The following is a 23,893-nucleotide window of genomic DNA, read 5'->3' on the forward strand; positions in this document are numbered from 1 at the left end:
TGACAATCGGCTACTACCTTGCCTTTCAAATCAAAATCAAAGAGCCCAGGGCATTAATACCTCCTTTTGCTCACTTCAATCATCCCTGAGTAACCATACATCGGCTAGTATTCGTGGAATGCGACAACGCAATCATATAATGATGGGAAGCGTGTTCGGACACTTAAATAAAATCCGTGACCAGGAACAACCTATCTGATTTAGACACAAGAAAAGCCTGGACGAAAAATAGAACACCATGTCACCTACAAAACAGAATATCCTCTTCCTCACAAGCCCAGAACACGGACAGTCCAACGTCGCACTCGCAGTGGCCGAGGAATTTCTACACCGCGGCGAGTTCGAAGTCCACATCGCCTCCTTCAAGCAATTATCGACTCGCGTGCAAGCGATAAACGACCATGCGGAGTACGACCAAGTTATCCACTTCCATCCAATTGCAGGCCTGTCAGTGGCCGAGATCGTGGCACGTACAACATCGGGTACAATATGTCATCCGCCAGGACTTGCCGGAACGCGCAAGGCATGTGACATATTGAACAACTGCGTCCTGGGCTGGACGCCTGACGAATATATTCAATCCTACCAAAGCTGTCTGGAGATCTTGAAAGATATCCGTCCCGTCGTCGTGGTCGCGGATCCAATCTTGCATCTAGGACTAGATGCCGCTCGCAGTGTCGACGCGCGAATCGTGATACTCTGGCCTGTGACTTTGAAAGATGTGGTCGCCACCGTCCAGCCCAAAGCTGGCATGTTGTGGAAATACCCCATGTGAGGGATTCATCCCGCGCGAGTTCGAGGTTGTCGCTGACTTTCCATATTCAGCACCGGTTCAGGATATCCATATCCCCTGCCATGGAGACTGATCCTTGCAAATATATACATGGTATTTTGTTTTGTGTTTATTGTTCACTTGGGCAGACCCATGCGCGGTCTTCTGGATATTCGGAAGAAAGCAGGTATCCGGACGGCTTTTCCCCACGTCGCGCCTTACTGCGAAGACCGTCTGCATCTCTCGCCTGCATTCCCAGAGATGGATTTTCCGTTATATGTCCCGGATAATGTGGTCAGCTGCGGTCCGATACTCCGCACATATTCGTCGCTTGCAGATATCGATCCGGCACTGGATTCATGGTTGAAGGAGCCAACGATTCTGATATGTCTTGGGTCACATGTTCAAGCTCCGGAAAATGATGCAATGGAGATGACGGTGGCCATCCAGGCTGTTTTGCGCGAGTTCCCTAATATGAAGGTCCTCTGGAAGCTCGCATATGACTGGAAAAGCTCACCGACTGTCAAGGATATTCTGGAGCCTCTTGTCAACTCTGATAAAGTGAGGACTTTCCCATGGATCAAGCCAGAGATTATATCAGTTTTGGAAGGTGGTAATATAGTTGCATATGTCCACCATGGAGGAGGCAATTCGTTTTTCGAGGCGTGCAAGTGAGTTTTCTTGTGTCACACGTCGATGGAGGGTGCTGATGGCTCTTGCCAGGGCTGGTGTTCCGCAGGTCATTCTGCCCCAGTGGTTCGACACATACGATTGTCCGGTCCGAGTAGAGTGGCTAGGCATTGGACTACATGGAAGTCGCAATGTAGCACCGAAGATAAACGGATTGGAGCTGTCTTTGGCTCTGCTTCGTGTACTAAAGGATAAAGAGATTCAGAGACGGGCCAGGGCCATTGGAGATCTGTGCAAGACGACGGAAGGACGCGTAGTTGCTCATGATCAGATCGTACAGTACGCCCAGAAGGGTTTTAAGAGTTTGTAGATGCAATGAATTCATCGAGTCGTGGGCTTCACGGTTTCCTTCCCGGGGGCTCAGGCGTGTGGCACAATGCCATAAAGACCAAGTCGACAGGAATCCAGTAAGATATTTGGGCCAAACTAGTGAACCGATATCCATGCGCTCGGTCATATAATTCGTAAATGAAGGAAGTGAGAAAGGAAAAAAAGCAACCGCGATCCTCAACGCCCGTATCCATATCCAAAAAGAACATTCCCGCGACTGTGATCAGACAGTCGACAACTCTGCCAAAACGCGCCGGACATCTCTCCGAGCTTGACTCAGCTCTTCATCAACAGTTCCGTCGACATGTCTCGCTTTCACCTCATAGTGCAGTTCAACTAGTTCCTTTGCACGACGAAGGTCAGCCTTGTCATCTGCCGGGCTCTTATCTGCCAATGCGCCACCGGACTCGGTTGAATCTGGGCTGATGCTTTTGTGCACATTTACCAGTGCCAGCGCCTCGTTATGGCCCTGTGTCATGTTGTTAGCATTGCCATTGCCATGTTGTCTGGTGGGGTACTGTCCCTTGTCGAAGACGCGGCTTGGGCGCGTTTATCGTAGTGGGGCAGTATTCTGGAGGAAGCGTGATACTTACGCAGACGCGGAGCGAATTTATGTCGGAGAGGATCTCTGCGACTTGCATGTTGACCTAGTGATGTTTAAGTTGAATGAAGCATTTTGGTGGAGGTCGGAGCCAAACATTGCAATGTCTTGGCGGGGAACACGGCTTTTGCAGACTTTCCCTTTCCACAGTCCCGGTAAATATTCGTGTTGGTGTTGATATTCTCGATTGTTTAAGTAATATATATCTCGTATCTTTGTTTGTTTTCTGAATGTATTCTCAGTATAGTAGATCATAGAAGGATACCACTGGATCAGACGCCAAATGATCATTTCACCATATATACTTCTCGTCTTTATAGTCAAAATATACCCCAAAAGACAAATCAAGTCTCCTTAAACTCATACCGCCCCTCGCGGTCCTGCACCTCAACATCAATCCGTCCCTCTTCGATCTCCTTCCCATCAACCTCAATCGACGCCCTCATAACATCACCCGCTTTAACCTGTCCAACACCCTTGGGCGTACCCGTAAGAACAATATCACCCTCCTCCAGCGTCATCACGCGCGAGATTTGCGCCAGCTGCTGCGGAATGCGGTACAGCATCAGACTAGTAGAGTCAGCTTGACGCTCAGTCTGTCCAACACGCAGGCGCAGGAATGCATCGTGCGGGTTGGGGATGCGCGACTTGGCGATCTGCTGCGAGATGGGGAGGAAGGTATCGAAGCCCTTGGCGATGGACCACGGGAGGCCCTTCTTCTTTGCCTCGTCTTGTACGTTGCGGGCTGTCATATCAATGGCGAGGATGTAGCCTGTTTAGCAACGATGGATTTGTTTATTAGCGACATCCTGCTTGCGCCTTGTCCTTGGTCCACCGCTGTGCTGTGACAATGCAGTATGCCTCAGACTCGGTGTGGCATGTTGTACTCACTGTGAATCGCGTCCAGTGCGGCCTTCTCATCGTTGGGATCGAGATCGCGCAGGGTCTTGCCGATCACCAGACCCAGTTCGACCTCGTAGTGTAGGCTGACGCCCTTGGGGCGGAGGACGGGACCGGAACCGGGGAGGAGGATGGATGAAGGGGGCTTGAGGAAGAAGAAGGGCTGCTTAGGTGCTGTGTTGTTGAGCTCGGTAATGTGGTCGCTGAGTCAATCCGTGCTGTTAGCAATTGTGGCCGAGGGAGAGAAAGCGACGCCGCTGTCGGAAGTCCCGAGGGAACAAGACGCGGGGAGACAAGAGACTCACGCATAGTTACGGCCGACACACATAATCTTGCGGCAATTGGCGCGGATTGAAGCCATTTTTGAGGGAATTGAAGCTATGCGATTGACAAAGAAGAGGAATTGAGGAAAGAAGTCGTGGGGGGAGGGTCGGAGGGTCGGGTGTTCTCCGAAAGATGCGGAGAACTCCAGAACGGTCGTGGGTTTCTGCGCTTTTATCTTTATCCACTCTTTAACTAACATGAATTAGGGAGATATAACTAGAAGAAGATACGTATCTATCCATGGACGTGTTTAATGTTTGATACTAGACAAACCCAATGGTAATCATTTAGAGTCAGCCTCCACCACTATATATATGCATGGCTTGCGGTATACATTACATCTGTTTGATCAAGAAACTGTGTACTTCTGACTTCGAACCCAATGGTTTATTATTCGCAGCAAGTCCGAATATTACGTCTGCCGATTTACAGTTTTTGTTATTCGGGAATTGATGTATCAACAGTTTTCCTATCAAGTCACCATCGGCTTGCTCGCCCGAGCATCGGAACATGCTCCGAGCAATTCGATACCAATAGAACATTGAAGACAAATAAAGCCACAGAGATAGAGTCGGTCAAGGCACTGAAAATGCATGAAACCCAGAGTCGATTGGTTTTTCTTATAATTTTCTTTCTAGCTTGTTCTAACGCGTAGCCTAAGAGGACCTACTAGTCGGCTAATACTTCACCAACTGTACCTAGGAGTCTCGGGACAATTCATAAATTCCTCAATGAGATAGCATCGGAAGGTTCGGCATGTAGGCAGGCAGGCCTTAGACCCATTTAAGGTGGTGACTTCATCTGGATAGACATGGTAACATGTGGCAAAAAGCGAAACAGCCTAGTAGGTATACCGGTCCTCGAAACCATGAGGAAATTGCCGGCTCCTCCTAAGACAGACATAGCCTTCGGTATTATGAATACAGATTTTCAATTGTGCAATGCACGATTGTAAGCACTGTGAGTGCAAAAAGATAATCCAGGAATAGACCTGGAGGGCAAAAAGGAACAAAAATGCTCACACTCGGAGTCGAACCGAGGATCTCATGATTACTAGTCATGCGCTTTACCACTAAGCCATGCGAGCTTTGATGAAGGAAGGCTTCCTAATATGATATATGGGCTGTAACTAACCAGCTGCTTAGTCCAGACGAGGCCTGGATGGCGACCCCTTGGTTTCTTTTTCGCAAGGTTGGGTGCGGCTCTTGGTCGTGGCGAAGGGTGGAGTTCCCAAGGGTAGAGTTCTGTTTTATGGGAGTATATGAGTTTGAGAAGGCTCAGAAACTAGGGTTTCATTCTCCAAATCGTGAAAGTCTGGGTGCCTCGGCTGAAGGACAATCCCCAGGCTTCAAGACGGAGGCTCAACAGCTGTGGAGGCTCGACAGCTGTCATAGGGACACTAATTGCTTGTGTGCCCCTCTAGCCTTGCCACACCTGCCAGAGCAAAGAGTAATACCAACTTAAGTTGGACAGTTGGACAATTATCGAACAGATTGGGAGAAATTGATGACTAGGCACATCTATTCATTGAACAGAATACGAATTTAAATATCATTTCAAGGACGACGCCCTGAGGAACAAGTCACATTTTGGCCCGGTCTATTGATTAAGTACGAGAAGAGGCAGCATCCTTAACCAACAAGAGCGAGCTAGATACAGACAAGGGAAAACAGAGGGAAATGCATAAAAAAAGAAATAAGAGAAAACGGAGCAGCAAGAGGTGAACGCAAACATGTCTCATCTCCGTTGGTGCAAGACATAGGAACCATAGCAAAGGCCAAGGAAAGCACCCGGGGCGTCGACTTGTCGACTCAATATGCGGAAGCATAGCCCCGTTCACTCACTCTCCCGGCACAATGCAGGCGGAAACGCAGAAAGCCACTTTTAACGCAGATTCTGCGATCGTAAACCGCATCAAGACGTCAAGAGTTAGGGTGTTTAGATAAGGTCAGCCACGTTCATGGGCATCTCCTCAACCTGGGTGGAGTAGAATTGCTCGATCTCGCGGAGCATGCGAACGTCGTCAGCGGTGACGAAGTTAATGGCAACACCCTTACGACCGAAACGACCACCACGACCGATACGGTGAATGTAGTTCTCACGGTTGGCGGGGAGATCGTAGTTGATGACCAGGGAAACCTGCTGGACATCGATACCACGGGCCAGAAGGTCAGTGGCGATCAGGACACGGGAAGAACCGGAACGGAACTCCTTCATGATAACATCACGCTGGCCCTGCTCCATGTCACCGTGCATGGCGGAGACGGTGAAATCACGGGCAGTGAGCTTGTCGGTGAGCCAGTCGACCTTTCGGCGGGTGTTGCAGAAGATGACAGCTTGGGTAATGGTGACGGTCTCGTAGAGATCGGAGAGGGTGTCGAGCTTCCACTCCTCCTTCTCAACAGCAATGTAGAACTGCTTAATACCCTCAAGGGTAAGTTCCTGCTTCTTGACAAGGATACGGACGGGGTCGCGCATGAACTTGGTGGTGACCTCGAGCACATCCTGGGGCATGGTGGCGGAGAGCAGGGTAACCTGGGTAGACTGGGGAAGCAGCTGGAAGATGTCGTAAATCTGCTCGGTGAAACCACGCTATAAAAAAAGAGTTAGAACCGGTTGATACGCATGTATATCAATTACAGTTACTTACCGACAGCATCTCATCGGCCTCGTCGAGGATGAAGAGCTTCATGGCGGTGGTGGAGAGAACACGGCGCTGGATCATGTCGTGGACACGGCCGGGGGTACCGACAACGACCTGGGGACCGGCACGGAGGGCGTTCATGTCCTCACGGACGTTGGTACCACCGATACAGGCGTGGCAGTCGAGGGACATGAAGTCACCGATGGCAACAACGACCTTCTGGATCTGCTGAGCCAACTCACGGGTGGGAGCAAGGATCAGAGCCTGGCAGGCCTTGACCTCGGGGTCGATCTTCTGCAGGGCGGAGATGGAGAAGGTAGCGGTCTTACCGGTACCGGACTGAGCCTGGGCGATAACATCGTTGCCTGACCTCAGAGGTTAGGCGCAAATTTCAAAAATGGTACTCGGAACGGAACAAAACTCACCCTTGATGATGGGCATGATGGCACGCTGCTGGATAGCGGAGGGGCGCTCGAAACCGTAAGCGTAGACACCTGGAATCCCACCGTCAGTAATTTTTTTTTTCAACCCCACCTGATAAGGCGAAGGGGTACTTACCGCGAAGCAGCTCGGGCTTCAAGTCCATAGAGTCGAAGGAGTCGGTGACCTCATCGTAGTTAGACTCGATCTGCCCTGTTAATGAAAAATGAAATATTAGCCTCCATCTTCACAGCGCCTTCCATATCTGACGCCACCCGATATTAAATGCGATCGCGGTTGCGATTTCCAGCGAAAGCAAAGTAAAAGGAACGAGTTTTTTTATTTTTTTCGAAAGTAATAGGGATTTAGCACATACCCTCGGCGAGATCCTCAAGACCCTTGTCAGCCATATTTGCGGTTTTGATAGAAATGATCACAGGCAGTGATCGATGTGGGGTAGATTTAGCGAACTTGTGTAGGTCGCTGTGAGAAAGTTGACTTCTAGTACCTGAGACTCCTTATGAAAGAGTCTTTTTATAGGATACTAGGAAAGGGGTTGCAAAGTGGGATGTGAAATTCACAAATGGGGTGGGAGGAGAAAGAGAAGAAAAGCGAAAAAATCGAATGGCCACAACCGCGGCGCCATTTGCTACGCTTTTTTTTTTTTTTTACGGGGCATTATCCCACCGCTTTCCCTGTTGGGAGTGTGGCCAAGCCCAAGCGAGTTCAGAGTGGGCGACATGCACTTGAAACCCATCTGATGCATTCTATTGGAATCTTTTTCGGGGATTGGTTTCCTGGATATTGTTGCTCTATTCACTCTCATTCATTCTGTCAATTCACTTTCTCTGGTTCCCATTGATTTGGTGAACTATCTTTCTGTTGGGGTCGCCACTAACCCAATCTTGGAAGCCCTAAGCCTCAGATCATGCCTGACATCACATCGTTGCCGAGTCATCCACACGATGCAGAGATTATAAGGGAGGCCATTCCCTCTCACCCATTAGGTGTCAAACCAAGTGGGAATGCTTTATTGGCTACCTGGAGTCTTCGAAGCGCCATAGGGACTTTTCAGCACCTGCCAGATGAACTAATCTTGTTGTTGTTGGAGGGCTTCGATGGGCCAAGCCTGTTGAGCATCGGGCGGACATGCAAGGCCTTCTATGCATTTACCCGGGCTGAAGAACTGTGGAAGGCGCTGTTTGTTCGGTAAGGAATTATGTAGATCCAAATCATGTTTTGGTCCTGAGCCCTACACATCTCCATAATATAATAATGTCCAAATGACTACAAATGATATCCATACTAAACCTGGTTGCAGTGACCCAAGAGAAGATTTTACATGGCGAGGAACATGGCGGTCAACATATCTCAATATCCCCGCCTCTAAGGTGCCCATGGTGGACTGTTCTCAGCTATTCTCCGATTCTCTATACCGGCCATTCAACTGCGCACACATTTCACTCGACCCATATGTCTCCAAGATCCCGGCGCGGAACCAGATCGCACGACTTCCAGACCTATCACCAGAGGAATTCCAAGCAAATTGGACCGACCGACCATTCATCTTGACCGAACCTGTCAAGGCCTGGCCAGCATACAAGAACTGGACCGTCGGGTCATTACTCGCCCGATACGGGAAGACCAAGTTCCGCGCCGAAGCTGTGGACTGGGCCATGCGCACTTACGGCGACTACATGGCAGACAATTCCGACGAGAGCCCTCTGTACCTCTTCGACCGCTCCTTCGTCTCCAAGATGGGACTGTCCGTTGGATCTCCAGAAACCACACTCGACGCATCATACTGGCCTCCAGCGTGCTTCGCCGAAGACTTCTTCTCCGTGCTCGGTGACGACCGCCCTGATCATCAGTGGTTGATTATCGGACCCGAGCGATCCGGCAGCAAGTTCCACAAAGACCCCAATGCCACCAGCGCATGGAACGCCGTGCTACGCGGTCCCAAATATTGGATTATGTTCCCGTCCGGCGCGAAACAACCCTCGCCTCCTGGTGTCTTTGTGTCAGATGACCAGAGCGAGGTTACTTCGCCACTCAGCATTGCAGAATGGTTACTGGGATTCCATGCCGATGCACGCCGGACTCCGGGCTGTGTGGAAGGGATCTGCGGCGAGGGTGAGATTCTACACGTTCCATCTGGATGGTGGCATTTGGTCGTCAACCTGGAGCCCTCGATCGCTATTACGCAGAACTTTGTCCCCCGTGGCCATCTTAGCGCTGCCTTGGATTTCTTGTCTAACAAGCCGGACCAGGTGTCTGGGTTCCGGAAGAACGTGGCTAATCCATGTGAACGGTTTATGAGCGGTATGCGCGAGGCATATCCCGACTTGTTGGAGCAGGCTTGGAATGAGTTGCAGAAAAAGAGCGAAGGCAAGAAGCGCAAGTGGGAGGATATTGTCCATGGGAAAACAGAGGACACCCCTGGGCAAGACACCGAAGGAGGTGGATTCAGTTTTGGATTTGGTGATGATGGGAGCGATGTTGAAGTTCCATGAACTATAACTGCATTATGGAGAGACCGATGGAACCCGCAAACAATTGAGGTTGCCACCACAAGCCAGGACCACTCTCTCCGTTGGACAGGGCTTCCAAACCCATCAATTCAAATCCCAAAACCAGTTTAAAAATTTGACATGCTGGTCATTATACTACGCCTCTCACTAAGTCTGCAAATCCATCAACGCCCCGGATTCCAACCTTCAATGACACGCGATCGTCTTTGTGGCTGGCGTCCCTTCGGAGAAAACCAAGTACCCAACGAATGCGCCCACTGCAACCGCAATCATGACCTGCCCGTTATACGTCATGAAAAGAAGCCTAATCACCAAATCAGCGGGCTATGTCTAGGTCAGAGGTCGCTAGGAGACACTTACATGATGAAGAAGCTATAGAACACCTGGACGGCATACAGAGCCGCCAGGGCAAACTTGCCCTTGCGTGCCAATGCCGCTCTGTTCTCCCTTCCTGCAAGCAGTGGTGAGCTTTCGTGGTGAGTGTTACGGGTTGCATCCGCCAGGCCGTTGGCAATGATAGGGTCGGCGGTCTCAGCGTCTGCAGAGAGCCAAGACATCAATAAGAAGCTTGCTGAGAATACCATCTCCCTATCATGACTCCAATACCAAACGAGAACACAGCAGGAACTATTGGGAATGTAGCATCCTTGACATTGTACCTTAACCCGCGGAAAGAGCAAATCACTTACCCCCAGTAGTGGCAGACGTGCTCAACACGCTTAACCGCTGTGCATGGGCAGCCTCATATTTCCGAGTCGCTGATCGTACTCCCTCGTAGCCCGCAGTAAGGATAACGATAGCGATGAGGGACACGAGGAAGGAGAAGGGACCGGTGATACGCCAGCTGCGGAAGATAATGCACAAATTCTCGGAGGACCAGGTGAACAGCATCTACAATTCAGATATTCGAGATTAGCATGAGATCAAAGCAAATGTGAAGGGTATATCTCACATTCATATTGCATTTCCCACCCATATCCATATCACCATGGCCCATATCACCATGACCCATGCCCATATGCATCGAGTGGTCCATATTGAATAGTAGTAGAATTAATATTCGAAAGTAGTAACAAGAGACCTTTTCCGTCTCAAGATATAAGCAAACGACGATATACTCGTAAGATTGCAGGTAGCACGAGGAGAGACAACAAAGCAAAGCACCTGATCTGACGACCAAGAGAGGGGAATGCAAACAAGACAAACATTGATAAGACCTCCAAAGATCTCCAGCTATAACTCTCCCGAACCCAAACGCGGTCATTGACTACGCACTGACATACCTTCTCAATCTCAACTCCATTCCACCCATTACGCGCATGGAACACATCCCTTCGGCATAAAACAAATATACTTTCCATTGCGTTCAACTCCACCAAAAATGGCAGACACAGCGCCGGCTCCAACACCCGCGCCCGCGACAACCGGAGCTGCGGCGCCCACAGCCGGCGCAACAGCAGGGACACCGAATGCGCCTGTAGACCAGAATGCCGCAAGTCGCGGACTACCATACTACGAGAAACTGCGCCGCGAGCTGAGGGACACACTACAGAAAAAGCGATTAATGGATAAGAGCATGGTGAGTGCAATCTCGCGTTCTCGTCCCCAGGAATTGGACGTTGTTACCTCTGCAAGATTGTTCTCTCGCTGCGCGAATATTCTCCAATCTCTCATTATCGCAATATCGTGTCCTTGGAGGCGTAAATCGTTCTACCCTGATGTATTGCTAACACCTTCCCCCAGGCTCAACTCGAAGACCAAATCTTCCGCTTCGAACAATCATACCTGGAAGAAACCACCGCTGGAAATATCATCAAGGGCTTCGACAATTACATCAAAGGCTCTGCGAATGGGTCGAGTCTCGGCGCCGCAGGACTGGGTCTGGGCGGTAGCATGGCCGGGAGGCGAAAGGCGCAGGTGACGGATTCGGATCGAGTTTTCTCGCAGAGTTCGGCGAGTTACATGCTGGTATGTAGAACGGCCCGAACAAGAGCTACTCATCTTGGAAGCTGAGTATGGTGTTTTTGGTTTGAGCGGGAACTAACGGTCATCGTTGTGTCTGCAGGATTCCCCAGGTCCCTCCTCTGCACAAACAACGCCTTCCCACGCCGCAACGCCGACGTCTACGACTGGCGGGAATGGCATGTCTATGAAGATTGACCCGCTTTCAGTTTCTGGCAGTGGGATGAAGAGCGCGAGTGGTTCGTCAAAAAACAAGAAGAAGGCGGCTGGCGGATCGAAGAATACGAAGGGCAAGAATCAGACTGAGGATTTGTCCGACGAGGACAAGCCTTCCGTTAAGCGGTTGAAGATCAGCTATGGGAGAGATTGAGTATTGAGAGATCCAGTCTTTATATTCTGCGCCCGTCTTGCATCTGCTTGACTTTTTCTCGAGTTCGGAGTTGGTTGGTTTGTCTTTTCGCATGGCTCCTGGGAGGAGTCGTGTTGCAGGCGCGGGAAACGGGAATGGGGATTTCTGTCTTATTACACCTACGATGCGATATCATGTAAATCACGAACTTATACAGACTACAGCGTTTGTTGGATACATCATTTGTTTCATTGCTTCCTAATGAATGCGACGCGAGCTAAGTACATACGATGGGTGTCAATATTCCATGTGCTTGGTCAAAGCCCGCCACTCCCGTTACGATCATAGCTGCAGTCGGTACGTAGCGACCTCAAACGCCCTCAACTCAATCTTGATCACGGAGCGACCATCTTGAGTCTCAATATCCAGCCCATCAGTTTCATTATCCTCAAGAATATTGCACTTGAAGGCATTCTCCACAGGCAGTGTAGTCTCGATAGTACCACGAGCCTTACCACCAAGCGATTCATACACACGCAGAATAACACTCTTCCCAGGACGGGTAGGAGTACCATCCCACGAAACATCTGCATCATCCTCGCCGCGCTTGACAACATCCAGAATCAAAGACGGGGCGCCCTTGATAGACAGAGATTCAAACAGGGCATTGGACGCAGATGCTTTAGGGCCGGCCTTTTCAACGATGAGTGGGTTATTGAAATTGAAGCCCGCTCGGATCGTTCGGGCATCAAGAGCACCAGCGTGGGGAAGGATTGCGTAGCGGATGTGGTGGCGGCCCATGTCAGCATGGGCATCTGGTGCCTTGGGGGCACGGAGCAGGGAAAGGCGCATCAGGTTACCGCATGTTGCGAAGCCGTATTTAGAGTCGTTTAGGATGGAGACTCCGTAGCCGTTCTCGGAGAGGTCGGCCCATTTGTGACAGCAGACTTCGAATTTGGCCATGTCCCAACTGCAGAATAATTAGTATCGTTGTGAAGTGCGTGGAAGGTCGGTGCATACCTTGTGTTATAATGTGTCGGGCGTCTAACGATGCCATACTGGGTCTCGTACGATGCCTCAGTGTTGGTGATGTCAACGGGGAACTCGACCTTGAGGAATTTCATCGTCTCTTGCCATTCCACCTCGCTTTCCATTTCCACGTATGAGGGCTCATCAGATGTGGATGCCGACAGGCTGATTGTGGTTTTGATCCAGCTCTTGTCGCTGATCTGCGTCTCAGTCATGACGCTCGCCCGGTGCGGGTCATTTTCTACAATGCTCGTCTTACCCCCGGGCAACTCCTTTCGTGATTCAAGATGGAATACCTCGACATCCCATGCTTGCCAGTAAAGAGGCTTGTCGTCGAAGATAACCAGCTGCCCAGCCTGGCGATTCTTTGCGACGATCTCTCTATCGGCTTCCACATCGTACAAAGATGTGATAACCCCGTCCTGGACATCAACCCTGAGCTTACCGTTCTCTAGGCGGAAGACACCTGTTTTGACCTCGGTCACGGTCACCGAAGCGGTTGTGTTGAAGTCAGCCGGCTGCACTTGCATCACCCCAGTCGTACCATCAGCCACGGCGTATTTGTATCCATTGTATGCGGACAACGCTGGAGGAACTGCAACGACTTCTGAACGGGGCCATGGCAAGGTATTGAGGGCCATGAAGTTTGCATTGGTGACATTGCCAGTGAGTCCCAAAGCCTCGAGGGCATTCTTCCGCAGCTTGGCTCCCGTCTCGAAGATTTCGGCATACAATTTGTCTGAGTCGTCATAGCACATCTCAATGGAGCTGCCCGGCAAGCAATCGTGGAACTGGCAAAGGAGGGTTCCTTCCCACATATCGTCAATCTCCTTCTTTGGATACATATATCCGTCATTGGAAGCATTGATGGTGGCGAGGGTCGCAAGAAGCTCGATCTCACGCAGCAGGAACTCGGACTTGCGGTTATTGCGCTTGTTATTTGCTTGAGTGGTGTATGTTCCACGGTGCAACTCAAAGTAAAGCTCGCCGTACCAGGTAGCAAAATCAGTGCCAGAGGCAGCCTTTGCCTCCAAACTTGCAAAGAAGTCATCCACTGACTCGCCCATTTTCACTCGGGGCAATGAGCCGACCTGGTCGCTGAGACCACGGCAGCGACGCAGCTTTTCGAGGTGCTCGAATGTCGGGCCACCACCACCGTCGCCTTTTCCGAATACAAGTAGCGATGTCTTGTCCGTATCTAGCGACTTGTGCTGAGTGACACTGCGCTTGACATCACCGAAATGTGCTTCAGCCGTGTAAGTCTCGGAAGGAGCCATATGGCACAGGACTTGGCTGCCATCAAGCGCAACCCACTGGAAAGTAGTGTGAGGGAAATTATTGATGTTGTTCCAGCTGAGCTTCTGGGTAAAGAAGCGGCTCATCCCAGCCAGGCGGCATATCTGAGGGATCTGGGTAGAGTAGCCGAAGGTATCTGGCAACCAAAAAGTTGTGCTTCGCTTACCGAAGTTTGTCTCGAAGAATCGCTGTCCATACAAAAACTGTCTGACCAGCGACTCTCCACTTGGCATATTCGTATCGTGCTCGACCCAGCTCCCACCAATGGGCTGGAAGTTGCCCTTCTTTACCCAGCGCTTCACGCGATCAAAGACGGATGGGTAGTACTGCTTAAGCCATTTGAACTGTTGAGCTTGAGAACAAGCAAAACGGTGCTCGGGGTACCTTTCCATCAGGTCGCATTGGTTAGACCATGACCGTGCTACCTTTCGCTTAGTCTCAGCCCAAGGCCATAGCCAGCAAGTATCAATGTGGCAATGGCCAATAGCATAGACTATTGGCTGCGTATCTGTGTCGTAAACATCGGACGAATCAACCTTGTTGCCGAGGTACTTCCTAGCAATCTTTCGTGCCTCATTGATAGATTCATTGCTTCCATTGCCGGCAATGAAGGCATCCATCATGGAATTGGCCACCACATTGGCTTCATGCGACTCCCATGAGTCACCTGGGAATTCCCGGGCAGCATCACCAATGATCCAGAAATCATAGTAAAGTGCGCGGGCAGCTAGATTTACCGCGGTGATTCGCGCTGTGCTGAGCGTGAAGTACTTATTGGGATTCGGTGGCTGAATGGAATCGCCACCAGGAGCATTGCCAAACATGCCATTGCAGGCCATTTCAATATAGAAGGTATGCTCCTTCCCATCGCACCAGGCTTTAGGGAGAATAAACTCGGTCCGTTCTCCGCCCCCAGTCAAGCCCTGCAGCGGGTGACCGTCCTCTGTCCAGATCAGACCTTCGTTGTTGGCATCCCAGTGGAACTCTAGATGCTCCCGTTGGAGCATGTCGCCGGGCACGGTAAGGTGAATCCGGAACCAATGCGTGGACCAACTGGGGCCAAAAGAGGCGCCTATGTGAGTTGGCTTGAATTCCTGGGAGGTCGCCTCTTTGAAGGTCGGTCGCTGCAGGTCCGGGACCGAGTAAACAGCGAGCTTGACATGATCTTCGTCCGAATTTGTGGCTTCGTGGTACTTCGAGACGAGATTTTGGCCTTCATACTGGCCCTTTGATGTGAACTGCCCCAGTCGATCGGTGTAGATCTTCTTGATACGTTGGCCGACCGGGTGTTCAGCTAACTGGGGTAAAGCGGGAGGAGCGGGGCGAAAGGGAACTTCCCCACCCATGATGACGGCTTTAGATATGAAGGAGAAATAGTACGCGACGTTGATATTATAATTGAAAGCAAGCCTAAACAATCGTATGATGAGAATAAAGAATCGAGTTAAAGAGCAGAGAGTGTGGGAGAGATGAAGGTAAGAGAGATGAAGGAAGGAGACTCCCAAATGCGGAGACACGGAATGCGGAGACGATCGACGGTTGACCCTCAACTCTGTTGTTATGTAGGAGAGTAGCATCCACGCATATACTGTAGAGTGTGATATTTACATCGTTTCATATATATACCACTATCCAATATACCTAGCATACTTCGTAAACTCCCCATCTACCTTTAACCGTTCCCAGTCTTCATCTCTCAGACAGATGCCAGCAGCCATTTCACCCGCAGCCGATCGAGGCATCAAATATCCCAAGCCCTCGAAGGGAGTAAAGCGTGGTCTCCGCACGGCTTCGGGCTTTCCCAATCCTAGATTGAAATCGAGATCATAAGAGCTAATCCTCGACCACGAACTAAGCATGAAATCCGACGAAACGTTGACCGTAGCAGTAAGAGACGCCTTGGTCCTGTCAGCCGAGCGGTTGAGAACTGTGGCGAGGGCACGGGTATTGAATACAAGATCATTCTTATTGGAGTCGAGCTGGGACCGAAGCTCGGCGGCAACGATACCCAAAGGCTCCTCGGATAATTTCTGGATAGTGTTGGTGTTGTATGTCAATGTTTGCATGAGACCCGGATAGCCCTGGGGAAGACCAAAACGCTGTCTCATGTCAACTGCGCGCGTAAGCATCGACTCAGATGTCGCTTCTAGACGAGAAGCCCGGGCACGGGCGATGGATTTCCATATAAAAGCGCTGACAGCATCGTCCGTCGAGATGAAGTCTGTAGAGGCAGGCAAAGTGTTCGTCGCAAGAGCTTTGAGCGAGCCAAGCTGTGCCGCGGAGAATTCAATGTAAGCCCATGTAGACTTTGGAGGTGTAACAGGATCCGAGACATCTTTGACGCTTGGCGGGGGTTTCACAATCTGGCGAGCGAGCTCAGGGCCCGGGGTGTACGAATCATCCAGTAGTGGAATGAGATGACTCCGATCCATGTTACCGATTGCAAGTTCGTCGCTTGTAAAAGGCTCATTGTGGCAAGCCTTGGACAGTAATCCGATAACAAAGTCTTGGCCAGTCATGTCCATGACATTATGCTGAGCGACCAGCGTGAGCATCAACCCGCCCTCGATGAAATTTGCCTGGACACAGAAGACCAGTGCTGACTCGGTTGTGATACTTGGCAAATGACTCGGTAGGTTTAGTGTCGTGCAAGGAGCAATGGTGTTCTCGTCGAGCATAGTGAAAGGGTACTTGGCCTGGCGAAGCCCATCCATTGTCGGTGCAGAGGGGTCATGTCGTAGGTCTTTCACCACGAGCTGGATTTTCTCGAGGGGAACTATTTTGAAGACGCCTGTATTACCATCCCCTGCGCCCTCATTGACAACCTGGCCAGTAAGCCATGGGAAATCTCTTGCCAATCGGTCAAGTCCGTTTGTTAAAGTGTCGATGATGCTGTCATGAGAAGATGAATTGGGTACGCGGTAGATGGAACATATTTGTGTGTACAGTTTGTACAGACTCGGAGTTTGACCTAGTATGTCGAGGATGTCTGTCATTGTTTGGGAGATAGAAAATAGGTAAAAGAACAGTTTCGACATCTTCTGTTCCTCTCAAGTGGATATATATAACCCACATTGCCCCCACATCCCCGTGAGTCAACGTGGCTCACTATGAATCAGAAATCAATTCGATTCAGTCTCTGGGCTAAAATTTCTAAAGGCAGAATTCGAATACATTCTCTAAATATATATTTCTTTTTCACAGAACCAGGGCCGCCTATTGACATCACCATCGGCCAAAACGGAAGGGCAGAGTGATATTGCACCAAATGCTGGAGCCATATCTGATCTGCATGCCACTTCTGCAACCTTGTACAGGGGTAACGATATATTATCCGAATATATCTGAATGAGATCTATATATCCACATGTGTGGGTTGATGCAACATAATCTAATTGGGTATATAATCACGCAACCTCCAAGGAACTAGCTAGGTCGATATATCTTCAACAGTAGATGTACTTTGCCAGAATGATCTCAACCTTTCAACTCTAGTTACCTTTAACTTCCGCCTTGTGAATATATACTCGGAGAATTGCTTACATCCTTCTGGGAAGATGAGGCCCTAGAAGAATCAGGCCCTTCATAGAAGGCCTCATAGTTGATCGTTCGCACGGCGTCATTTTCGCGCAGGCTCTTTTGGCCATCCACGCGCTCAATGTCGAACGAGTATTTTCGAATTGGTGAGCGGGAAGCCGATCCTGATCCTGATCCCTGTCCAACAGCATTATCAGACTTGGACGCTGATCGATCTCCCGAGTTGGTGTGACCTGAGACAGACTGCTCGAAAAAGTCTGAAACTATGCCGGCCATCATGCCTGTCTGGAGCTCGGCGAGGACTCGTTTGAGGGTTGGGATGCATGTGCAGATAATTGAAGAGCTGAGGATTAATTGTAGCCAGATGGCTGGCATGAGGGCATTCCATGTTTCATCTATGGGGTTGGAGTTATAGAGTGGTCGGAGGGAGCGTAGACCAGCGATAGTCAGAGCAAGGACTCTGTGTAGGATTAGATGGTAATTTTACTTATGTTTGAGAGATTCACTCACAGGATCCGCATCGCAAACAGGGCAGAGATCTGGTGGCGCTTCCACCGCAATATCTGGACTTGATGTAGTAGAGTCACTGGCAGCCCTATAATTACCACATCTAATAACATATGGACGCCTCCCAGTGCGATATATAGCACTTCTCGATCCACACAGCGCCCGGTGATGGAGTTCCACGGTTGCGGTTGATCACACTGGTTTCCGAGCGCTATTAATGAGGCTATGGTCCAGGCGCTGACCAAGCCCAAAACAATCTTGCATGCGAGCGTTGTTTTCTCAAAAGGTTGCAACGATAGGACGAGAAGTGCAACGGCGGCCTTGGAACACCCCAAGACGAGAATGGCGAGTAGTTGACTAACGAAGAGCGTCTGATTACGTTAGAATATAGCCTTTCTGGGAAAGTGTCTAACCTTCCTACCTTGCTGTATCTTTCAAAGGAGGCATTGCTCAGCGCATCTCGGTGCTTGCCAATGCCACTGGAGCTGGCTATATTCACGCACACAGTCTGAGGAATGTATATCATCTAGTGCATAGAGTTAGAAAAGGCAACTATTCAAGGCAAAGACACTTACACAGCTGAGAAACAAAGTGGAATCGCTCCAGGAAACTCCGCGTAAAATGCGGATGCGAGATAGCACGGTCACTGTTGTCGCGAGGATAGTAATAATAAGAAGGATAGTGCTCACGGTGATAACCCAAGCACCGTGATCATTTTCAGTGACAGGCAGGAGTGGCGGAAGAAGAACTGTTATGCTGGATGGCATGGTAGTCGAAAGATTCTTGGACATAATTGAACTGGATCATGTTTATGTCGTAGATTTTACATGATATATGGAGAATACAACCATTGTCCGACTCGCCTCATATCAGGTTCTTTATTGGATCTTCCACACCACCAAAGACACATGAGCGCGATCATTCTTGGCTTGCGACTGATCGGTCTATCTCAGGTTCTACAACCATGCATCTTCTGGTCCCACCTCGAAAGCAGGCCGGATATTGGTGCTGCAGCATACGCCGATCCCATCCAGGCAAGACAAGGAAAATACACTGTAAGACAAGGATTCTGCATGATCCTTGCTTTTTTGAACCATGGCCTCCATGACAGTTTTGCTTTTTCTTTCTCCGGTATTCCTTCGGGACTTGTGAAATTTTTTGCTTCCGTCAACTGCCATTTTTGCGCTGCCGAGAACAAATGGAGCGCCTTGAGATGCTCCCTTTGGAGAGGGGAAGCGTAGTCATTGGAAAAGCCGTATCATGCCAAGATGCAAATGTCACCAATGCCTATGACAGCCCGCGTAAAAGGAATGAACTCACGGAGCAGGCTTCGCCTAAGGTACGTTTTGTTAACTCGATAGCGCTTGCCGAGCTGAGACAGTATACAGCGACTTTTCAATTTCACTCAAATATTCTTCTTTTCACTTACTTACTTGTCGAGCTGGGAGACTCAGGCTTTGTATGAGAGTCTTGTTCCTTGTTGTGCTTCAGCACTACTAACACAACCACTATTTAGGAACTTAAGCACGGTGCTCTCAAATGGTGGCCCTGAAGCCTTAGCTTGGGGCATAGTGATTGTGGTGTTTGGTGCAATGGCACAATCTGCCTCGCTAGCCGAGATGGCATCAATGCAACCAATTGCTGGGGCCCAGTATCACTGGACACATAACCTAGCACCGGCAAATCAGAAGAAGTTCATTACTTGGATGCAGGGTAAGTCACTAATCGAGTACTTGTTGAATCAATGCTAACATTACGCAGGTTGGGTGACTTGGTTTGCGTGGATTTCCACACTCGCCGGTGTTGCCAACACCACTGCTACAATGATCCAGGGCCTAGCGAGCGTTAATTACCCAGAATACGAGCCTAAGCAATGGCACATCACCCTCATCATTGTCGGCATGCTTATCGTCCAAGTATTGATGAACATGTATACATTTTGGCTGATTCCATGGATTGAAATGCTGGCGGGTATTCTACACATCTGTCTGTTGATTGTGTTTCTGGTTGTATTGGCAGCTCTAGCACCCCGCCACACACCAGAATTTGTCTTTCTACACACGCAAAGCACATCGGGCTGGGCAAATTTCCCCGCATGGAATATAGGTCTGCTCACCCCTGTTTGGGGGTTTGTCGGTACGTATACACTATATACTCGGAAGAAGTAAAGACAGCAAGCTAAGCGTCGCAGGATTTGACGGCGCTGTACACATGAGTGAAGAAGTCCGTCGAGCAAAACAAGCAGTTCCGAGATCGATCTTTTATACTGTCATCGCTAACGGCATTCTGGCATACGCAATGGCCGTCTGTATGCTCTTCACGATGGGCTCGGTGGAGGAAGCGCAGAAATCAAGCTTCCCGATAATCGAGATCTGCCGGCAAGCAACCGGGTCTGTGAAAGCCGCCACCGCGATGGTCAGTGGTTTACTTGTGATCTCGCTATCGGTCAATCTCGCGAGTATCGCATCTGTCTCGAGATTGACGTGGGCATGGGCTCGCGACGGGGCCCTTCCCCAGTGGTTTAGTCATGTATGTATCACCTGCGCCAGACAGTCCCATATAAAACGACGCAGGAGGTATTTGCTGACAACGGCAGATTGACCGCAAGCACAATGTGCCAATTCGTGCCGTCTGGCTCCCAGTAGTTATTGTGATGATGCTAGCATGTTTGAACATCGCGGACGGTGCTGCCTTTGGGGCGTTCGTTGCACTGGGGTCGATTGGCCTCTTCATGTCATATTTCATTGCTATTAGTTGCATGGTTCATAATCGGTTCCAGAAGCATGCAGCGCCTCTTGGAAACTGGAATATGGGAATATGGGGTCTTCCGGTTAATGTCTTTGCTTTGGTGTATACTGCCTGGGTTACAGTGTGGCTGGCATTCCCATCAGCCTTACCGGTTACTGGTGAGAATATGAACTATGCGGCGCCGATTTTTGGTGCCAGTACGTTATTTGCCTTTGTATATTGGTTTATCAAGGGACGGACTCGCTGGGAGGGACTGAATAAGGAGGTTATTCGACTGGCTGTGGAAGGGGGAGCACTTCAGTTGAAATGATTTGTTTTTATTGCTTGTTTACACAATATGAGAACTTATAGATGAGGCATGCATTGTACTCTCTTGTGATCAGTTATAATTAAGCGGTTAATTAGACGAAGATGGAGGCTTTCCAAGTTAGTTGGATTTCTATACGACAGACAGGCACTGGTTTCTACTAGGAGGATCGTTCTAAGAGTACTACTGTCCAATAAACGTTTACTACATGTACGATGGAGAAAGATTATATCAGAATAGTTAAAGGCTATATTCACAGACTGCAAGCCAAAATAACCAAATTCGAAAATAATCGAACGGTATCTCTAATGCTCACGACCGAACAGAAGATCCATGTCAATCTCCACAAACCCTTGCTGGATTTCATTCAAGCGCGTCTGTGCAACTTCTCTAGCGGTTGCAAGAACGACAGCACTCGGGGCGTCATATGGTCCATAGACCGGCATTGAGATACATCGCGGAGTGTGACGATGGAGAGGCTTAAGGCTGACCTCGGCCTCACCGTTTTTAATTCGGCGAATCATACTTTGCATGAGCTTTTCGCTGGAATATGTCCTGTGTTTCTCGTGGAAATACACTGTCACAAAGTAAACGCATTCATAATCACTCATCTCCCATTCGGGAAGACCCGGACCCCCGAATCTGTATCTGAACATAGCTGGTTGCATCATCATATTGAGGGCTTATTGGTACTTTCTGGCTGTTAGTTGATTGTATAAGTGGTTAAAGCTTTTTTAAATAGAAGACCAGAGACAGTGATGATGGGTTTTTAACAATGTTCTTTGATTTCGGGCCTTTAGAAGAAATATCATTTGAACAATAGCTTTGTCAAATTTTAGAGTGCATTCGTTATGGCCAAAACGGGTCTTTCTTTGTCTTCCTTTGTCTCTAGAGTATACATACGCATGCTCTACAATGGTCAAAGAAAGACAGAAAGTGTAAGTGTGAAAGAAAGAGTTCGCTGGTGTCATTCATCGTAAAAAGACCATGGGCGGGTGCCAGCATCACCCACAGCCAATTTTTGCAGAGCAAGCTCATGCTATGTACAAAGAAGGCACCGCCTTAAAGAGAGGAAGAAGGTAAAAGTAGATCAAAAAGACCCTGGGAATCAGTAAAAGACAAAAAAATCCAAAAGTAGATCAGAGGCTCGAACTTAAGCCTTGATACAGTACTGATATCCGAGCCACAGATCCGAACATTTCTCGTCGAGGCCAGGGTTCAAACTGCGGAGATCAGGGAAGGAGATTCCGACAGTTTCGGTCAACCTTTCGCAGAAATCACCGTGCGTAACGGTGTAGTATTTCTGGCATGACGAGCTGGCATAGGGATAGAGAGGAGCTGTTCCGGATGAGCTGGGGACTGCTGGTGCAGTTGTTGCGGCTGGCGCGGACCTGGTTGTCCAGGATGGGGTGGGGGCTGGGCTCTGTGCGGCCATGTGCACGTTCACGTTGGGGGTCCAGGTGGGGGCAGGTGCCACGGAGGTGGTCTCGGATGCGGCGGACGATGTCTCGGCTGGCTGGGCGGCTTCGACAGGAGCGGAGGAGGCCTGGGTAGGCTCAGCAGCAACCGAGGAAGAGCTCTCGACAGGCTCAGCAGCCTCCGTAGGCTGCTCAGCAGCGGTTGAGGAAGAGGAAGAGGAAGAGCTCGAGTCGTCGTCGGAACCACCGAGGACCGATCCCACGGCGCTAGTAAGGGTTCCAATGGTAGATTCGACACACTCGGTCACGTCACCAGCCCAGCCGCGGACGCGGTTAGCGATGTCTGAGGAGTAGCAGTGGGTTGCGATGCCCTGACCGAGGTTGCCGGACGAGTCGATGGAGCCAGAGTTGTAGGTGCGTGCGGCCTTGTAGTACTTGGCCGCTTCGCCGCCGGTCTGAGCCTCATAGCACTGCTTGAGACCGTCGCCCTGGCTGGTTCCAGCGGTGCCGTCTTTGATCATTTGCTTAATCATGGAGGAGGGGCAGGGTGTTGTCTTGCTGCCGTCCTTGTTGCAGGAGCCCTCGCCAGCGTGGCTCTGCATGAGACCAGTGTTCTGGACACCGTTGTTGGTGGTGTGAACGCGAACGCAGCCCTTGCTTTCTTGCATAACAACTGCAAGAATGAATCGAGGATCAACACCAGTTTCGCTGGCGACCGACTTGATGCTAGTGTTAATGTCGCTTGTTTCGTCATCAGAGTTGTCGCATGATGCGGCAATGAGAATTTGGTTGAGACCCCAGCTAATAATAATGTTCAGTTCGAAGCTCTGCTTTTCTTTTCAGGTTGATCTACTCACAGAGTCTCGTACTCCGACCATTGGCTCATGGAAGGCCATCCGTCAGAGACCTCGCCGGTACCACCCATGACAGCATAGGTGGCAGCGGCGCGCCGGTGAAAAGAGTGATGGGGCTTCGCGCCATGAGGAATGGCTTGAATGAGGGTAGGCAGGCTGCCAGCAGCCAGGATCTATGTGCGAAATTAGCGATGGTTGCACGTTTGGTTGGGGGTGGAGCTGTGGACCATGTCGCGCTCGCGACCTGTGGTTCATGCGAAGTATAGACATACCAATGAAGGAAAGAACATTTTGAGGGATGGAATGGGGACGACGAAATCGAAGCGACAAAGAAACGATAAGGAACTGTGGAAGAAGCCCTGCTTGCACGGTCGAGAGAAAGAAAAGAGGAGACGGGGAACGAAAGTATATGTACTCACGACTAGCTGTGTGCCCTTTGCCCTTCCTTTCTCGTTTGGTAAAGTGATCAGTCGAGGCCCGCAGCGGAATCGAATTACGTTCAGAGGTGGCTGTAAAAGTGGTCCAATAGCGGGCTCTGGGCCTTGCGCAGGAGGGTATAGTGCCTGTAAGGGCTGAAACACCGCCCGAGAGGGGACCCGGCCGCCTGGTTATTGAGCCATTGGTCGGTTTCAGATGGCATTGAGCAGTGTGGGCGAACCTAGTTGGTCCTTCGA

The 23,893-nt window shown here is 50.0% G+C and overlaps 13 protein-coding genes across 13 annotated transcripts; 4 read left to right on the forward strand and 9 right to left on the reverse strand.

The window, feature by feature from the left end:
* Positions 1–238: 238 nt before the first annotated feature.
* N7525_009072 (glycosyltransferase family 1 protein) lies at positions 239–1,772 on the forward strand (the record flags this gene model as incomplete). The annotated part of the gene is made up of 3 exons (XM_002563149.1): positions 239–771; positions 826–1,443; positions 1,496–1,772. 3 exons carry the CDS (start codon positions 239–241, stop codon positions 1,770–1,772), a joined length of 1,428 nt encoding a protein of 475 aa, XP_002563195.1.
* Positions 1,773–2,015: 243 nt separating this feature from the next.
* N7525_009073 (uncharacterized protein) lies at positions 2,016–2,433 on the reverse strand (the record flags this gene model as incomplete). Its single annotated transcript, XM_002563150.1, has 2 exons — positions 2,016–2,261; positions 2,386–2,433. 2 exons carry the CDS (start codon positions 2,431–2,433, stop codon positions 2,016–2,018), a joined length of 294 nt encoding a protein of 97 aa, XP_002563196.1.
* A 304-nt stretch (positions 2,434–2,737) lies between these two features.
* Positions 2,738–3,816, reverse strand: N7525_009074 (fumarylacetoacetate hydrolase family protein; the record flags this gene model as incomplete). Its single annotated transcript, XM_002563151.2, has 3 exons — positions 2,738–3,165; positions 3,285–3,496; positions 3,599–3,816. The coding sequence occupies 3 exons, from the start codon at positions 3,814–3,816 to the stop codon at positions 2,738–2,740; spliced, it is 858 nt and encodes a 285-aa protein (XP_002563197.2).
* A 1,739-nt stretch (positions 3,817–5,555) lies between these two features.
* tif1 (putative eukaryotic translation initiation factor 4) lies at positions 5,556–7,091 on the reverse strand (the record flags this gene model as incomplete). Its single annotated transcript, XM_002563153.1, has 5 exons — positions 5,556–6,209; positions 6,268–6,626; positions 6,687–6,755; positions 6,820–6,894; positions 7,058–7,091. The coding sequence occupies 5 exons, from the start codon at positions 7,089–7,091 to the stop codon at positions 5,556–5,558; spliced, it is 1,191 nt and encodes a 396-aa protein (XP_002563199.1).
* Positions 7,092–7,609: 518 nt separating this feature from the next.
* Positions 7,610–9,194, forward strand: N7525_009076 (putative F-box and JmjC domain protein; the record flags this gene model as incomplete). Its single annotated transcript, XM_002563154.1, has 2 exons — positions 7,610–7,890; positions 8,003–9,194. 2 exons carry the CDS (start codon positions 7,610–7,612, stop codon positions 9,192–9,194), a joined length of 1,473 nt encoding a protein of 490 aa, XP_002563200.1.
* A 204-nt stretch (positions 9,195–9,398) lies between these two features.
* On the reverse strand, positions 9,399–10,248 carry N7525_009077 (low-affinity Cu transporter; the record flags this gene model as incomplete). Its single annotated transcript, XM_002563155.1, has 4 exons — positions 9,399–9,516; positions 9,573–9,750; positions 9,902–10,103; positions 10,165–10,248. 4 exons carry the CDS (start codon positions 10,246–10,248, stop codon positions 9,399–9,401), a joined length of 582 nt encoding a protein of 193 aa, XP_002563201.1.
* Positions 10,249–10,593: 345 nt separating this feature from the next.
* N7525_009078 (chromatin modification-related protein EAF6/MEAF6) lies at positions 10,594–11,544 on the forward strand (the record flags this gene model as incomplete). Its single annotated transcript, XM_002563156.1, has 3 exons — positions 10,594–10,791; positions 10,956–11,180; positions 11,278–11,544. 3 exons carry the CDS (start codon positions 10,594–10,596, stop codon positions 11,542–11,544), a joined length of 690 nt encoding a protein of 229 aa, XP_002563202.1.
* Positions 11,545–11,865: 321 nt separating this feature from the next.
* Positions 11,866–15,194, reverse strand: ams1 (alpha-mannosidase; the record flags this gene model as incomplete). The annotated part of the gene is made up of 2 exons (XM_002563157.2): positions 11,866–12,493; positions 12,544–15,194. The coding sequence occupies 2 exons, from the start codon at positions 15,192–15,194 to the stop codon at positions 11,866–11,868; spliced, it is 3,279 nt and encodes a 1,092-aa protein (XP_002563203.2).
* A 282-nt stretch (positions 15,195–15,476) lies between these two features.
* N7525_009080 (uncharacterized protein) lies at positions 15,477–16,844 on the reverse strand (the record flags this gene model as incomplete). The annotated part of the gene is made up of 1 exon (XM_002563158.2): positions 15,477–16,844. The coding sequence occupies one exon, from the start codon at positions 16,842–16,844 to the stop codon at positions 15,477–15,479; it is 1,368 nt and encodes a 455-aa protein (XP_002563204.2).
* Positions 16,845–17,349: 505 nt separating this feature from the next.
* N7525_009081 (uncharacterized protein) lies at positions 17,350–18,683 on the reverse strand (the record flags this gene model as incomplete). The annotated part of the gene is made up of 4 exons (XM_002563159.1): positions 17,350–17,845; positions 17,896–18,263; positions 18,314–18,418; positions 18,468–18,683. 4 exons carry the CDS (start codon positions 18,681–18,683, stop codon positions 17,350–17,352), a joined length of 1,185 nt encoding a protein of 394 aa, XP_002563205.1.
* A 407-nt stretch (positions 18,684–19,090) lies between these two features.
* N7525_009082 (uncharacterized protein) lies at positions 19,091–20,950 on the forward strand (the record flags this gene model as incomplete). The annotated part of the gene is made up of 6 exons (XM_061214584.1): positions 19,091–19,231; positions 19,281–19,351; positions 19,409–19,605; positions 19,654–20,028; positions 20,084–20,421; positions 20,489–20,950. The coding sequence occupies 6 exons, from the start codon at positions 19,091–19,093 to the stop codon at positions 20,948–20,950; spliced, it is 1,584 nt and encodes a 527-aa protein (XP_061069015.1).
* Positions 20,951–21,252: 302 nt separating this feature from the next.
* On the reverse strand, positions 21,253–21,621 carry N7525_009083 (uncharacterized protein; the record flags this gene model as incomplete). Its single annotated transcript, XM_002563161.1, has 1 exon — positions 21,253–21,621. One exon carries the CDS (start codon positions 21,619–21,621, stop codon positions 21,253–21,255), a length of 369 nt encoding a protein of 122 aa, XP_002563207.1.
* A 479-nt stretch (positions 21,622–22,100) lies between these two features.
* On the reverse strand, positions 22,101–23,509 carry N7525_009084 (LysM peptidoglycan-binding domain-containing protein; the record flags this gene model as incomplete). The annotated part of the gene is made up of 3 exons (XM_002563162.1): positions 22,101–23,166; positions 23,223–23,392; positions 23,492–23,509. The coding sequence occupies 3 exons, from the start codon at positions 23,507–23,509 to the stop codon at positions 22,101–22,103; spliced, it is 1,254 nt and encodes a 417-aa protein (XP_002563208.1).
* Positions 23,510–23,893: the final 384 nt, after the last annotated feature.

The sequence above is a fragment of the Penicillium rubens genome, assembly GCF_028828025.1.
Source record: "Penicillium rubens strain IBT 27055 chromosome Unknown utg000003l_segment0_segment0, whole genome shotgun sequence".
Classification (NCBI taxonomy): Eukaryota; Fungi; Ascomycota; class Eurotiomycetes; order Eurotiales; family Aspergillaceae; genus Penicillium; species Penicillium rubens.